General features: G+C 41.5%; 2 protein-coding genes across 5 annotated transcripts in view; one reads left to right on the top strand and one right to left on the bottom strand.

The window, feature by feature from the left end:
- The window catches only part of lrfn1 (leucine rich repeat and fibronectin type III domain containing 1), an 89456-nt gene extending 82245 nt beyond the window's left edge, over positions 1-7211 (top strand). For both annotated transcript variants that reach the window (XM_040181440.2, XM_040181448.2), the window contains 2 exons: positions 2127-3522; positions 5375-7211. In XM_040181440.2, coding sequence (XP_040037374.2) covers positions 2147-3522; positions 5375-6275 — 2277 coding nt within the window. In that variant the 5' untranslated portion in view covers positions 2127-2146 and the 3' untranslated portion in view covers positions 6276-7211. The remainder of the gene's footprint in view (positions 1-2126; positions 3523-5374) is intronic.
- Positions 7212-11670: 4459 nt separating this feature from the next.
- nkapd1 (NKAP domain containing 1) lies at positions 11671-14779 on the bottom strand. 3 transcript variants are annotated; one of them, XR_005712629.2, is made up of 7 exons: positions 14583-14758; positions 14195-14271; positions 13583-13671; positions 13329-13469; positions 13064-13117; positions 12146-12625; positions 11671-12080 (listed from the first exon to the last, which is right to left on the bottom strand). XR_005712629.2 is itself a non-coding variant. In XM_040181480.2 (7 exons), exons 2-7 carry the CDS (start codon positions 14261-14263, stop codon positions 12055-12057), a joined length of 720 nt encoding a protein of 239 aa, XP_040037414.1. In that variant the 5' UTR covers positions 14264-14271; positions 14583-14779; the 3' UTR covers positions 11671-12054. The 3 variants fall into 3 exon arrangements, 2 of the variants coding, with proteins under 2 accessions (XP_040037414.1, XP_040037402.1); XM_040181480.2 differs by having other exon boundaries at positions 12285-12625; positions 14583-14779; XM_040181468.2 differs by lacking the exon at positions 11671-12080 and having other exon boundaries at positions 12130-12625; positions 14583-14711.
- Between the last annotated feature and the right edge of the window lie 1211 nt (positions 14780-15990).

Raw genomic sequence — 15990 nt, 5'->3', positions numbered from 1 at the left:
TGGCAACAGAATCATATTCAATCTGAACTAATAATCATGAAATCAATTGAAAAGATCTCACCAGACACCATCTTTTAAATAGGAGTCTATTTAACAGGAAGTATGATCTGCCCCAGTGGAGCCTACTTTGTTGTTTTAGTTTAGCATTAAAAAAAGGAAATTGCGGAATTCATTTAGACAAGACAGGCACACTGTGCTGCCAACAATGAAGGAGCATCGCTAAGTAAATAAACTCTCACAGGGGGATTGGAATTTTTATCTTGCTTTTATATTCGTTGTTGAATAAATTACACAGGAGAAGAGTTTTTTGTTGTTTATTTCGTTCAGTGTTTGCCTGTCAATGTCGATGCCTTTCAGAGATGGACTGCAAGCGTGTTGCTTCATAACACAAAGGAAGGGAAGTGCAAACAAAAAAACAAGTTAAGATTTTGGTACAATGTCTTTCCTAGAGTCTATATATTGCAGTATGGTATAGAAGAAATACTACAGTTGGCGTTTAGTAAATGTGTACGGTAAGCTCAAACCAGCTGTTTTGAAGCTGTCCTCTGAGGGGGCAGCTGAAACTCCCCCCAGAAAAAGACATGCATAAAACCCATCTTTTAATGAGAGCTCTCATTGGACAGAGAGATTTATTATTTCATAATAAATGATGTGTCCCGTTGTCATAAGAGAGAGGCTCGACAGCAGTGTGAGTGAGTGTATCTGCAAGAGAACGAAAAGGAAAATAACTTTATTCTTTATTGCTGGCTGGCAAATGCAAGGCAAGCTGATGTAAAACAAAATGCATTTGCAATTTTTCACTTCTCACTTGAATATGCATAACGACTCTCAAGTTTATTCAGTTCAAGAATGCAGAGCTGGCGAGATAGAGGATGAAAGCTTGGCTTTTGCTTCATTTGGGCTATGAAGTTTGACATTTGACTTTTTAAGTACTTCATGAATGTCACCGCCAGCGTTTTTTTAACTGAAATTAAATTTAGGGTTATTAGTACTGTGAGTATTAGATTATTTTGCGTATGCACAATGGGACAAAATCAGTGGAGTTAAGGACACAGGCACCACCTCACCTTGGTGGGATGGAGATAAAGTCTCCGAAATTCGCCATGACAAATTGGATAAAACATCACATATGGCGGACAGTAGACATTTGTGTTTAATTCCTCAACCAGCTTCTCCTGAGTGAATTATGAATAATTATGTTGGCCCTTTTAAAAAATGAATGTGGGATCAAACGTGTCACCGTGTGTGGTTGGGTGGGGTGGTAGGCAGTAGCAGACCGAAATGTAATTTCTCTAAATCAGGAAAAGAAGTGGTTGGTCATCCTGTTCCTTTGTCATTATCAGGCTCGCTCATCATCTGTTAAGCTTTAAGCGTTAACAATCGAGATGGATCCCAAAGAGGGTAAAACCATTTACAATGTGGCATCAGCACATTACGGTGCGTGTGTTCCACTGAGGTCTCTTCTGGTTATTTGTGCCACGGATCACTTTTTACTCCTGTCTCCACAGGCGCGTTCTCTTTGACGCTGAAATCGATAGTTCTATAGGAAAAAAACCAAGCTGTACATCCACCGTTTTCACCTTTTCTTTTTTGTTGTCGGGATTTACATGGCAGGTTTCTGTCCAACATCTCAAAAGACTTGGGAAAGCGGAGAGCATGAAAAGGTCGTGTAAATCCTGCAGCGCTGCTGACAGGCGCCCTTTTTCCAGCCGTATGCTCCTCCTGATGTGGAATTCTGAGCAGGACACACACACACAGGACTTGTTGTATGATGGAAATGCACGGAGCATATAGTTACCCAATGTAGGGAAACTGATGGTTGATGGTGATACAGCCTAGTGGCACAAAACACATTCCCTTATTTCCGTTAAAAGGCTACAGAGACATGTACTTCTGACAGCATTGGTGCAGCCTTTCATCATCTCATCCCAAGGTGCCATTATTTCAGAAAACCTCCATTTCATTTTGTGATTGATACCTCGCTGGCAGTGTCTGCAATCTTGGTCCACACACCGGATTTTTGCAGCAGGTTCTCACAAAGGCTATAATGCGATTTATTAATTCTAAGATCTGTATTTTGTGACTCACTGTCTGCCCTATTTGTCTTTTGTCTGTCTCACACATAGGACCTAGAAACTGATCAACAATGGACCGCCTGGTTCTTTGCGTGCTGCTGTGTGCAGCTGTGGTGAAGGGGTACAGCTGCCCCGGCCGCTGCATCTGTCAGCACCTCTCACCCACTCTGACTCTGCTTTGCGCCAAGACGGGTCTGTTGTTCGTACCGCCCACAATCGACCGCAAGACAGTGGAGCTGCGACTCACGGACAACTTCATCACCATCATCCGCAGGAAAGACTTTTTCAACATGACTAGTTTGGTTCACCTCACCTTGTCCCGGAACACCATCAGCCAGATCACCCCCCACTCCTTTGTCGGCCTTCGATCTCTGCGGGCGCTGCACATGGATGGAAATCGCCTCAGTGTGATAAAGACCGACCACTTTAGGGGCCTCGTCAACCTGCGGCACCTCATCCTCGGAAACAACCAGATCCACCAGGTGGCCCCCACCTCCTTTGATGAGTTTGTTTCCACCATAGAGGACTTGGATCTTTCCAGTAATAACCTGCGCACCCTCCCCTGGGAAGCCATAGCCAGAATGGCCAACATAAACACGCTTACACTGGACCACAACCTGATCGACCATATTGGAGCTGGGACTTTCACGTTGCTCACCAAGCTGGTCCGCCTGGACATGACTTCTAACAGGCTGCAAAAACTGCCGCCCGACAGCTTATTCCAGCAGGCACAGGTCCTCTCCGACCCCAAGGACTTCAGCTCTTCAACTCTGGCAGTGAGTTTCGGTGGGAACCCTCTTCACTGTAACTGTGAGTTGCTGTGGCTGCGCAGGCTGACGAGAGAGGACGATCTGGAGACCTGTGCCTCGCCAGATCACCTCATGGACAAGTATTTCTGGTCCATCCAAGAGGAGGAGTTCACCTGTGACGCTCCGCTGATCACCAAGCATCTTTCCACCAAGCCCTACGTGATGGAAGGGCAGGGTGTGACGCTTAAATGCAAAGCAGTGGGGGATCCAGACCCAGAGATTCACTGGCGGTCCCCAGACGGCAAGCTGGTGCATAACAACTCCCGCACCATCCTGTATGGCAATGGCACCCTTGATATTCTCATCACCACGCTAAAGGACAGCGGCGCATTTAATTGTGTGGCGTCCAATGCCGCAGGCATCGCCACAGCTGCTGTTGAGATCAACATGATCCCTTTACCCTTGTTTGTGAACAACACAGGCCACATGCGCGAAGACCCCGGCCTCTCAGACATCACCACCTCCTCCAAATCTGGCAACGACACCAAGGGCTACGACAAGCAGGACAGGAGGGTGATGGTCAGCGAGCTGACCTCCTCCTCCGCCGTGATCCGCTGGCCTTCTGAGCGCCACATCCCCGGCATCAGGATGTACCAGATTCAGTACAACAGCACAGCTGATGATACTTTGGTGTACAGGTAAGCCATGGTGGAGGCGGTGGGTGGATGGATGGAGAAAGAGGAGGGTGGTAGAGCAGGGACATGAGACATCTGGAGTTACCATCTGCTAGATGACTGGTTCACCAGGGCAGATTGTCAAATCCCAAAGATGCAGACTGATTAAATATATCCAAAGATAAGTAGAACTGAGGAGAAACATTTTGCTCATAAATTAGAATGAATGCGAATGCATTGAAATTATACTTTGTAAAAATGCGTTGTTAGTTAAGATAAGTAAGTAATTGTCAACTAAAGGGATTGGGGAGTCCAGCCCTTTGAGGACTAAAGTGCCCCGTCAGCATCATTAAAACATAACATGATAATAAACAACCACATTATGTCAAACTATTTTCCTGCATGTAACTGTTTATACCATTAGCCAAGTGCCTGCATTAATTGGTTGTAACGCAGAGTGTGATTATCTGTGGTTGTGTAAAGATAAACTTCTCTGCAGCGGTAGAAGATAGATTATTTACTTTAGGGAGATAAATACCAAATTATTCACAAGTAAAAATCCTGGGGGGGGTTTATTCTAAAATGTATATACTTGGTCTGCAGAAAAATGTTTGCTGTGAGTGATGCATGATTACATATGATTTTTAAGCTCCAACTGACTTTTTGGATTTTTTAAGCTCCTAGATTTTTTAGATTTTAATTCTAAGCAGTTACTAGTACCCACATCATTGTCATTTTGTAGTTGCCTTTGTGTTTTGAGTATAACATTTAAATCTAAAAAGTAGTGATTAGTTCCCTGTGGTTGATTAAAAGTACCATTAATTATCTCTGGAATTGTGGCGTAGGAGGAGAAATAAGACTGAAACGATGAAAACACATTAGAAATGTACTGAAACAGTACAGTACTACATCGCTGCAGAAAGGAGAGTCTAGTTAGGTAGCTCTATGTAAAATGCGTAAAATAAAATAAATGGCAAAATCAATAAACTGAGTTACACTCTTGACAGTGAGTACAAATATTTGCAAACCTTCTTAAAATAGTCCCAAATGTAAATGAACAAATGATGTGTTTCTTATGCAAATTGTAATGCACATGAATCTGGTACACAGAGAGTACTTTATGATTTATTTATTCATGGCGAGAGTTAATAATAGTCGTCGACTTTATTTTTTTCTCCTTTTTTTCAAGGTTTTATTAGATATAATATGTATCCATATAATGAGTAGCGATCCTGTATAATTTTCCCATCCAGTTTAGGCATGTAGCTGAGTGCTGTTATGTCTTTAGGAGGTACATTATTACCTACAAATGATAACCATCAAAGTCGCCCTTTAGGGAAAAAGAACATGCTTCTAATTATATTCACACCAATATTGACCTGAAGGCAACGTTCCTCTCCAACGTATTTAGAGCCATGTAATCTTGCAGTTGCAGACAAAATGTGACTGACCTTAGGTGTTCACACATCAATACTGCCTTCACATCATGCGTCACTCGTTCTGCATCCTGCAGCTGTTGTGGTATATTTTTTAAGCAACGAGCCTCCTCTGCTTTGTTTATCACCTTGCTGTTTACCCTCGCTGTCATTTCATACACAAACCCAATAGTTATAAACCCGTTCCCAATTTTCTGTTACAACATATTCTCCCATAAGTCAACAGTAACAAAATGATGTGCATTGGTAGGTTTGTCTCTCAGAATGAGTTATATGTAATTTTAGAGCTGCGGTGGCCCCGTTGTTCTACTTGTTGTGTGGACCTGACACCTTATTTGTGATTTAATACACCTCATGCAAATCAGTAAACGTGGGCGTCGTAATCCCGCTGATTAATTGACTACATCTTTACCACCTCGCTATATTTCTATTCTCCACAGAATGATCCCGTCTACCAGCAAGAACTTCCTAATCAATGATCTGGCCGCAGGACGAGAGTACGACCTTTGTGTGCTGGCGGTTTACGACGACGGCATCACATCATTAACGGCCACGCGCGTGGTGGGCTGCGTGCAGTTCCACACGGCCAGCGAGGTCAGCCAGTGCCGCTTCATGCACAGCCAGTTTCTGGGAGGCACTATGATCATCATTATTGGTGGTATAATTGTTGCTTCGGTGTTGGTGTTCATTATCATCCTGATGATCCGCTACAAGGCCTACAGCGGCCCAGAGGACGGCAAGACCAAGGTCAGCCTCAGCATGCACTCCCAGACCAACGGCAGCCAGCAGCGGCTCCCGCGCTCCGTCTCCAAGCAACCGTCTGACGATGGCCAGCGCGAAGCTCACGGGCCCAAAGAGTGCATGGCGCTGGTGCTGAGGGTGGACAATGAGAAGAAACAGAATCCGGCTGCCACCACCGCCGTCCTCGAGGTGGAGCTGCCACCCGGAAGTGTAGACAAGATGAAAAGGAGAACCAGCCTGGATGCGCAGCGCTCCGGCCCCCCGTCTGAGGACACACAGACGGACAGTAGCCTGACGGGCTCCACCATGTCCCTGTGTCTCATCGGCCCCAACGCTGGTACCAAGGAGGCTCCCAGGCTCAAGGACAAGAAAGGTACTCTGGCCAACATGGGGTTGCTCCCTAATGAGCTGGCACGAACTAGGCACAGATTCTCTTTTGACGGAGGGGATTACTCCATTTTTCAGAGTCATAGTTACCCACGCAGAGCGAGGACGAGGTGGCACAAGTCCACCAACCAGCTAAACATGGAGTCCTCACCGCTCGCCAACAGAAGAGTTACGTTCAGCAGCACTGAGTGGATGCTCGAAAGCACAGTTTGAGGAACGCGGTGCAGCAGCGGGGAAAAAAAAAGAAAAAACCCGTCTCAGCAGCACAAACGCACACATGTTAAAACACAAATATCTCTACATGCCATGTAAGACACACATTGTTCCTGCACACAACAAATGATGAACATAAGCACACGTACTTACAAATGCAAACTCTGTGTGAGTTGCTGGAGAACATTGCAGTCTCCCTCCGTCCTGCCGCCCCGTCATGCTCCCAGAGAGGTTTGTTGGCCATGTCGTTTCTTCATGCAGCAGTGCCTTACTCTGAAAAATGTACGAATGGAGGATGCTGCTCACTGTAGTCATGATCCGTCCCATCGTCGCCTCACACCCTGATGACGGGAGGCATTCCTTTGGATTTTGATTTTTCTCATTTTTACTGTGACATGCCAATGGGAGTGTTGCATTTGGATGTGACTGTTTAATTGTTTGAAAAAGAAAACTAGAAAAAAAAAATCTTCATCATAACTGTAAAGTGAACAGCCAGGTATCCTGTTATGTCAATCATGTTTTGGGTTCTTTCAACAACAGCAACAAAAAAAAAAACGTTTGCACAGAAGACACGAGTTACAAGGACAAGAAACACCACCAGTCTATACAATAATAATAATTACAAAAAAGAAGAGGATTTTACACAAGCCGATTTCTAATGTTAGCATAGAGAGGGTGGACCGTTGATTCCTCTATGCCGGCCGGACTGTATGATGTTAAATAGGTATTGTTCCAGATGTGGCTGTATATTAATCAGTACTGTATCTGGCTGGCCTAGATAAAAAAGACAACAAACAAAAAAGACATATATAAGTATATTAAAACATTGGTGTATGTGTACTAACTATGTAAGTAAGTAAGTCATATGTCTTATGACTTTTTACAAAGCATTTGGGTGTTGACTGCAAGTTTTTACATTAAAAACCTGTGTCATGACAACGCTCCCTATTTAGTATGTCAACATTTGGACCATTTATCCCCTCACGAAGGGCATTAAATTTTTTGTGTGGGTTGATTGTATCAGTTTGTTCTTTTGCTTGAGGAGCAGCGGTGTGTGTCTGCTGCAGGGAGAGACACACAAATTGAAGGAATAATAACATTTGTTTCCTTAGTAAAATGTATAAGGCAGCAGAGATGGCTTTGGCACCACGAGGGACATGATGACTGAAGGTGATTCTAAATATAAATGCAGCGTGTTAATAACAAGGGTGTACGATCAGCGGCATCCCACCAGGGGGAGACGAGGCTCTGTAAAGTTGCCAATAACTTGCGGACTACGAGGAAAACGATACACAATAGTCACTATTAGCAGAACTAGTATCTAGTAACTAGTATCCAACTTCAAGACTCCGTTTTTCTCTTATTAAAAAAACAAAAAAGCAGGTCACACTTCTTAAACGCGCATAAAAGTACAAGTTGTGATGTAATTGCAAATAGGGTTAAGGACATCTTTATTTGTAAATATCTACAACTCCTTTTGTGAAGCATTTGTAACTCGTGTGTTAACAGGAAATGGATGAATGTTATCACGGAGCAGTATCTTTTAATGCTAAGCAATAACACACGTGCACAAATGATCACAGTGTGAAACATTAACGAATAGTTTATACACATGACCAAATAAATCACTCGCGAGCCGGATTAGAACTCTTTATGAAAACTCAAAACTCTTGAAGAGATTTTGAACTTTTAACTGCATCTCATGGCCGTAACTGTTTGTCCAGTTGTCATGAAGAGTGAAGAAGACATGTTTATGAAGATAAAGATGAATTCTGAAAAAAAATAATACCGAATGTATGTAAATAATTTATTGTTGTGTTTACGAATGCCTCATAAAAGGAGTCATAGTTGAGTTGCAGTTGATGAAATGGACACTTTCAACTGTAATTATTTCTGCTTACAACTAAACCATCATGTGTTATGATCCACTTCTGATGGTGTGTACTGCACATAATTCAGGGGGTGAAATTGGGTGCAACAGAAAAAAATCAAAGCAGTGGGAAAGATAAGATCACAGTGCACGAGGGATATTTGTTTGCTGCCACCCTCTCGCCCTGATTACAGCTACTTAACACAGGCTGAGATGAAACTGAGCTGCGAGGACAGCAAACAGATCAAATGTGGAGCAGAGAGATAAGCCACACTGGAGGTTTTCAATCCTCCCCTATTGCCTATTTGCGTCCTCAGTGACAGAGAGGATTGGGTCGAAGAACATTGAGATGCCTCCTTTTTTCTGTCATCGTCTTTGACACATCATTCTGTCATCTTGCATCTTTAGCTTAAAATCTTGTTTTCCGGCAAGAAGAAGCTTTAAATGTAAGGTTTAAATGTATGGTGCATGCACTGTTTCAACCGCTGTCTGTCTCCTCAGTAACTACTGATGGTTCCCATTGTGGAAAAGTGCTGCCGACCATTTCTCACAACAGGAAAAGTGTTTATTTCTATTCCTCTGTGTTATCCTCATCCAACATGACTTCCATGTGCTTACCCAGGAGGAAGCTGAGACACTGGGGCTACGGCAAAGCATCTAATGTCTCATCTGCAGTTATGACTGGAAAATGTCTGACAGAAATGTAGTTTGACTTGGTGAGTTCTTTTCACTGAAGATCCCATTTTATATTTAATGCATAGTCATTTTGAAGCGTTTGGAGCGTGCAATCTGAACAGGGTTTTGTAGTTGGAACTTTTCAAATCCTCCCTACTTCACACCAAATACCACATTCCCACTGTACTGATTTGGTTGGCATACATCTTGCTTCATCATTCATCATCATGGACTCCAATCTGCAATATTTCAATTCCAATCCTTTTGGTTTCCTAGTAGCCTTGAACCTTTGCACAACTGCACTTGTACTTTTCTGATCTTAACATTGTTAATATTTCAAATAGTTTAGTTACAAAATCTTTATGTAAAAGCCCAGAATCGTATCTCCCAGCTTCTTGGGAGAGAAATTTGCATCAATTAATTTTGTGGTAAAAGCTGTTTCCTAAACTTGTTACCATCTTCACCATTTGACCAATGTCATATTTCAGTTACAGACATTGAAAAAATTCAGCACTGAATAATGAGGAGATTTTGTTTTTTAGGAAGCAAAACATTCATTTCATTATATCTTAACTTAAGTCGCATATATTTATTTGCATGTGATGCTGAAGGCGTGAGTCTACAGCCCCACTAACAGTTCTACGACGCTGCTCTGGAACTATATACTGTCATGAACCTGCTAAACATGATCACGATTAGGGATTTCCTAGTGGGGGACCAGGCCGTGAACTGCACAGCAAGGTGAGGATGTCTGACCTTGCTGCTGCGACTCACTAACCACAGTGGGAGCCTGTCGACTGCAGCCCCTTTTCGGCTCAGGGAAGCCGTTTGTACTTTTCCTCCCTGCAATATGTCAAACTGATCTGCTGACTAAATGGAGCAGAATCCCAATGAGAGCATCCTGCGGGTTTGCTTGTAGTGTGAAGCAGCAACAGCAGGAAAGATTTGATTTGCATCAGCCGTAACTTAACAAGGCTCCCATACACCTGAAGTGGTCGGTCAACAGCAGTGTATCCGAAGGTACAAGTAGTAGTAAAACTACACTTCAGGCACTGAGGTTGAGTAAAGTGTACCGTGTCAACCATCATAGCTTAGCGTGTTAGCATACTAAAATTTTCTAATCAGCATCAGTCAGGATCACCAAAGTGAATTACAACTCATCCTGAGAGCAACACGACGTCCAAACCAATTCTCATGACACATACATACAACCACACACCAACCGTGTGGCCATTGGGGTACTGGGAACCACTGGGAACCACGAATCTCAGTACACACTGTTGTGTCATTCCATCCAGACGAGCACATCTGTGATCTGATGGATCTGACTCAATGGATGATTTTATTATTTAAACTGCATTTGAAACGTTCTTCTTTTGTAATTCCAAATGCAAAGATAACCTTTACCAATCTTTTACAAATTGCCACAAATTGTGAAAAAGGACATCATCACTTCTGCCAAGGAAATTATTTTGGTTTCATTAAAAATACATGAAAAACGTAAAAATCCGCCCGGCATTGAAGAATGGCTTTGTGAAAGTTACAGTCCATATACTGTGCAAATACAAATGTGGTTATTTGCAATTCAGCAAGAACATAAATACTTTTTCCGTGGGGGGTTTAATTTACTTAATAAGTTAATTGTGAATATTTGCCTTATCGTGCAGCCATAAAACACACTCAATTTGAGAGGTGCCTTCTTTCCAAATGCTTATTAACCTTACCATGCGTTTTAAAAACCTCCGTAAACACTCAAATGACCAGCTGAATTTTATTTAGCTGTTTTCCCTTTCCAACGTTTTGGTAGATGCAGCCGAGCTCAACAGCCCATCGAAACACACTCAGCAAAGTGCTGCAGGCTTCTCCAGATCGCACACTTTTACCAGCACTTCCTTTAGTATCACATTATCTAAAAATAACCCACAAGGCACAGGGATGCTCCTCTTTAAAAAGTTGTATACTGAGTTCATTGGTGGGAAGAAACTGACCGGCGGCAAAGAATGTGATGTTAATGTGATTGAAATAGAGTTGTTTGCGACATGCGAGTTATTGAATATTTTTCCCAGGCTTTAAATTCACCCACAATTAAAACAAACCCCCAATTAATCGTTTTTGTTTTGTGAACAGCTGCTTATTAAAGTACATCTCTTGATCTTAAAAAGACTGGAACAGTCTGCGTCTTTGATTGGAGAGGAAGCCGCCCTGTGTACTTCCTAAGAAACAGTTGGACGGATCAAAAGAAATCATAAGTCTCCTGTATACGAAAACAGAACTTTTCTGACAGGGTATAATTTCAAGGTATTACGTGACTTATGAACGCACTTATCTACAGTGAAACTTCATTATTACATTTCTGTATTTGGAACAAATGTTACATTTATCTGACATGGTGTTTAGTAATCTGAACTAAAATGTCACATCCCTAAAACATATTTCACAGATATTCCAATAGCCGCTGATAGAAAGAGCTGTACATATTCTATATATTTTACAAACAGATGTATTGCAACACTTTATATACATCCTGGGAATAAAGTTCTTTGTTCTTATCAAAACAAATGCCACACCTTTCTAACAACCTTCGTACACGTGATTGAGACCTATAAAATAATCATAAAAGCCCCTCTGCTCTTCCAGAAAGGTCAGACTGTACTTAAACTTAAGAGTACTGTCCCCTTCCCATTTATCCTCCACACTCACTCTACCCCTGTCCCAACATTAGTTGTGTGGTACCTTGAGCAAATGAAGCATTGGCTACTCACAAAACAGTTAGTTGGTTATGATTGGTTTTGGTCTGTAAACAACATTTGTTGACAATAAGACAACTGCAGAAAAACCCCAGACATTTCGTTTAAAAAAAGATATTTGGACTTTTTATTAAAAACAGAAAAATAGACTAAGACAAAATTCTTCATGCAATTATTAGAAGTTACTAAAAAAAATGAGTAAGAGAAAATGCACATTTTTCCATAGTTGGTGAGGAAATAAAATGTGCAGTAAAAAACGGTGGTCAATGAAGAACAGAAGGTCCCCACATGAGGCACACAGTCAATGATCAATCAATGAGCCTGCAGCTGACAGTTCTTAATGAGGCAGGTGGTGGACGGCCCAGCTCCCCTCTTCCCGCTGCATGCGCTGCGTCGTACGCTGTGCTTCGCGTCACCGCAGAGGTAGATGAGGTATCGCTTCGCCGAAAATCCACAGAGAAGGCTGACGGCGTAGGTTTGGTGGCGTCTAACAGAGAGTAATACAGAGCGGCCCTGCAGAGAGAAAAGCCTTCTGTGAAGTAAAGATGAACAAAATAGTATCTTTTCCCGGTCGTTACCTGAGCTGTGTGTCAGTCTCTCCGTCTGAATCTCAAGAACCATCACCCAAGCCCTGCTGCCCTGCTGCTTTCCAGTATTGTCAGCATTTCTTTTTTGTGTCTGGCCCAGAGTCTGATTCTTTATGGCAGTCCAGCTTACGCTTTTTGCGCCTTTGATTCCCCCTCTCCCTTTCTTCTTTGCCATCACCGTCGCTCGAGCTGCTGTCTTCGTCCCTCCGCTGTTTTTTTCCAGTTTTCTTGTTTTTATGTCGACTTTTGGTCTTTTTCCTCTGCTGCCTGTCTTTAGTAGCACTGCTGTCAGTGCTGCTGCTGTCGCTGCTTGAGCACTTGTCTTTCTTGCGCTTTTCCTCCTCGTCTTTCTTTTTCTTTTTCTTCTTTCGAGAGGATTTTTTGGATCTTTTTGATAGGCTTGCTTCTCGGTCTGACTTGGACTTTTTCATTTTGTGCCGCCGAACCTTTCTTGTGGAACTTGTTTTCTCACTAAAGGAAGGATAAATTCAACAAAATGTGGGTCACAACTTGAGTGGAAACTGTTCTCTTCTGAAGGAGCTTTCTCAAATATGACATTTATTTTTTATTTATTATTATTTGTCAGGGTTATCTAAGCTTTGGCTTACAGACATGAACATGAGGAAGACAGAGATAAACTAATGTATAGATATTCAAAAGATACTCATGTTAACAACCTGCTGTGGATCGAAACAATATTTAGATTACAGAGTTGAGTTATGTGAGGACTTTAAACACTATGTTATGATAAAATTGCATTGCATTCATTACATTTTGGTTTAATTATATTTAACTACTGTCATTAGGTAATGTAAGTCATTTTTTCTTTACCTTACATGAGACCCAACTCCATGGAAGCTTAATACTAAAACTCGTAGTAATTGGATGGGGTGTTGCAGGTTTGCTTACCTGTCACTTTCAAACTCCTCGGGATAAAGCTCCTTGAAGCCACTATGTCCCCACCTGTGACGTGAACACATTATCAATTTGGCAAGCATGTTCAATTCCCCCGTATTTACACTACAGTGTGGAGAAACAAACATTGTCTATAATACAAATAAGGAGACTACTTCAATTTCTTCCTTTTCGCTGTTTTACCTTTCCAAAAATCGGCTATTCTGAAATTTTTGCAAAAACAAGCATACTTAAATGGAGGTTTCTCCATATGCCATACCTGTCGGGATCACCGGCCTCAAATTCATACAGTTTGCGACTCCAGTACCGGGCCTCCCTGTCATCGTGTTCCGAGACTCGGTTCCTGCTTTGACTCAGATATCTGGGCTGATCGGACGTTCGATCACAGTGCATTTGCCCCCTGAAAGAACAACATCACACAACAATCAATACTCGAAATTACAATGTACAGCATCAGCTCACTAAACTGAAGAGTCACATTGTGAAGCACACTCCCAAATTTACTGTTCTTACCTCACACTCTTGGTGTCTGGCATATGCTTGTTGTGGGAGGAGTGCACCTGCCAGTCTCGCGTTTTCCACATTTCTATCTCCTCCTGGATCTGCAGCGGGTCAACAACAGTAAGTAGACGGCACAGACAAACTTTTTCATAATGACATAGTGAGTGTGGTTTTTGGATCCTCAATACACATTTGAGGTATACGGTTTAAAAACGCTTACAGAAGTAATCTTAACCAAACATTCAGTTTGTGCAAAGGCTGCCAATTATCAGTAACCTAAATTGGTATATGTTTTATATGATATATATATATATATATATATATTTCAACTGGTCCAAACAGAGTGGGCTGTTGTTTTTATTGTAAGGCAAGGCTACACTTTGTCAGGCAAGTGAATCGTGCATTCTTAGTCCAGGTCATGGACCGTATATAAGAAGTCTACACTCCGTTGATACTAGTTAATACTTCATTCCATTACATGGCACCCCGAACTACTGCCTCCAAATAGGGCATTGAAACAAATCCGCACCTCTAACAAACACCTTTCCAGGCTGTTGCATTGCACTGCATTCGTTTTAGCGGGTTAATAAACCTGGTCTAACAAAGGCATGAACTCAAACGCACCTTATTGTGAGCATCCGTGTGGCGGATTACGTTCCTCAGCAACGTCTTCCCCAGCGGTTGCTTGGCCATGATCACACCTGACATGAGACAAACGTAACTCATCAAAACGACCCAACCAATGCCTTGTTAGTTAACCAAAACATGGAAAATATCAGTGTAAACATATCGATCTCTGTAATATATGACAGCTGTAAAATATAATAATAATATTACAAAATAAAAGTACTCTGTTAGCTAACGCTACATGCATTTCCGTTAGCTCGCTAGCTAACTCTGTTGGTTAATCAGATCAATAATACATTTCGACAAGAGTTACCCTGTTTAAAATATGCATAAACAAATGCTATCGCACTTTTTCCTCAATTTCGCCAATATGTACAAACTGTACCTTTCCGAAACGTGTCACATTCAGGAGGAGCAAAACACTGTTTGTAGCACGGATTTATCAACGTGTGAAGCCTCTACCGGTTCTTCCGCTTTACTGACGTCACGCAACGTTGTCGCACACCCAACGTCACTGAATGTTGGAAAAGCTGAACTGTTATTGGTCCAATCATCTGTCAATCATCGAGGAACACGCTGCTGGCAACCGGCCCAGCTAGTGGACAGTCCACACAGTGCAGATTAAGTCATGGAGGTAAATATGAAATATGAATCTTTAAAACGATAAACAAGTCTCAATGACACATATTGCTGATGGTCTTTCTGAGAGTCAACACTCAGACGTGTGTTGTAAATAAAAACAATGAAGGAATTACCAATAAAGAAAATAAAATGTTGTGCAAAGAAAAAGTAGTGTTGTCAATGAAGAAGGAAGAGAAAACCAAACTATTGCCTGCAAGAACTGTAAGTACACAGAGGTGTTTTTTTTATTCCACAATTACTATGCTGTCTTTATATATATATATATATATATATATATATATATATATATATATATTTCTCGGTTGTATGCAATTCGGAATGAAATGTTGTTGGATTATGGACTGTCAGTCACAAAAAATATGAATTTGCATTAAGGAAGTCTCATTGAGCTCTAGTAAATTGGGTTGGACACTTTCTTATTAGTTTATGAGAAAAATTGATTTCACAATATTAGAATTTATTGGATGATCATATTTTGTTTTATCAAACTGAATTCAGAAAGTAACTAGAAATCAAGGTTATTTAAAAATTATTATAGACATCATTAAAAATAGTCCAACCCCAGCGAACCCAACAACTAAAGTGCTCATACATCAGACAATAGCTGCAAGACCTACCAACCACAAGCCAAGCAACGGTTCTGGTAATATAATGCATGCACATACATACAGGAAAACGTATGTGCAGGGAAGGTGCTCAATTAAGAGGTCGCCTAATTGGAGGTAAATACGTATCAGATAACTGAAAATCAGAACAAGAAAATTGTTGGGACTTTATTTGTTATTTCTCTGTCCTGTATCACCGCAATACATTTGACTTTGGATGGTTCAGTTATTAGGGAGAATATTTCAATTAAGCATAGACCCTTTTTTTGGGTAAGAAGAATTTGCAAGTAATTTTCTCTTGCGATTCAGACAATTATCCAAACCCTACCCTCAAGATTACATTTTCTGTACTGTATTTTCAGCTTTTTTTTTTAGAATGCTATGTTTGTCTAATGCATAAACACGGGGACTTGTTTCTTGTTGTGAATCTCCATGTTGACATCTTGACTAATTTGAGTATATGGAGAAAAATAAACTATATTTTCATCAGTCTGCTGCATTGATCTTGTGTGGTGTCTATAATGTATACAAGTGTCTTAGTGTTTG

The sequence above is a fragment of the Gasterosteus aculeatus genome, chromosome 1, assembly GCF_964276395.1.
Source record: "Gasterosteus aculeatus chromosome 1, fGasAcu3.hap1.1, whole genome shotgun sequence".
Lineage (NCBI taxonomy): Eukaryota > Metazoa > Chordata > Actinopteri > Perciformes > Gasterosteidae > Gasterosteus > Gasterosteus aculeatus.
This window is presented reverse-complemented; position numbering and strand designations above follow the sequence as displayed.

Excerpts from the sequence above, each read along its gene's own strand:
- nkapd1 (XM_040181468.2), bottom strand. The coding sequence starts at position 14,263 with ATGGCCAAGCAACCGCTGGGGAAGACGTTGCTGAGGAACGTAATCCGC. Across the intron at positions 13,470-13,582 it reads CCAGACACCAAGAGTGTGAG|GGGGCAAATGCACTGTGATC; the intron begins GTAAGAACAGTA and ends TTGTTCTTTCAG. Across the intron at positions 13,118-13,328 it reads GAGGCCGGTGATCCCGACAG|GTGGGGACATAGTGGCTTCA; the intron begins GTATGGCATATG and ends TTCACGTCACAG.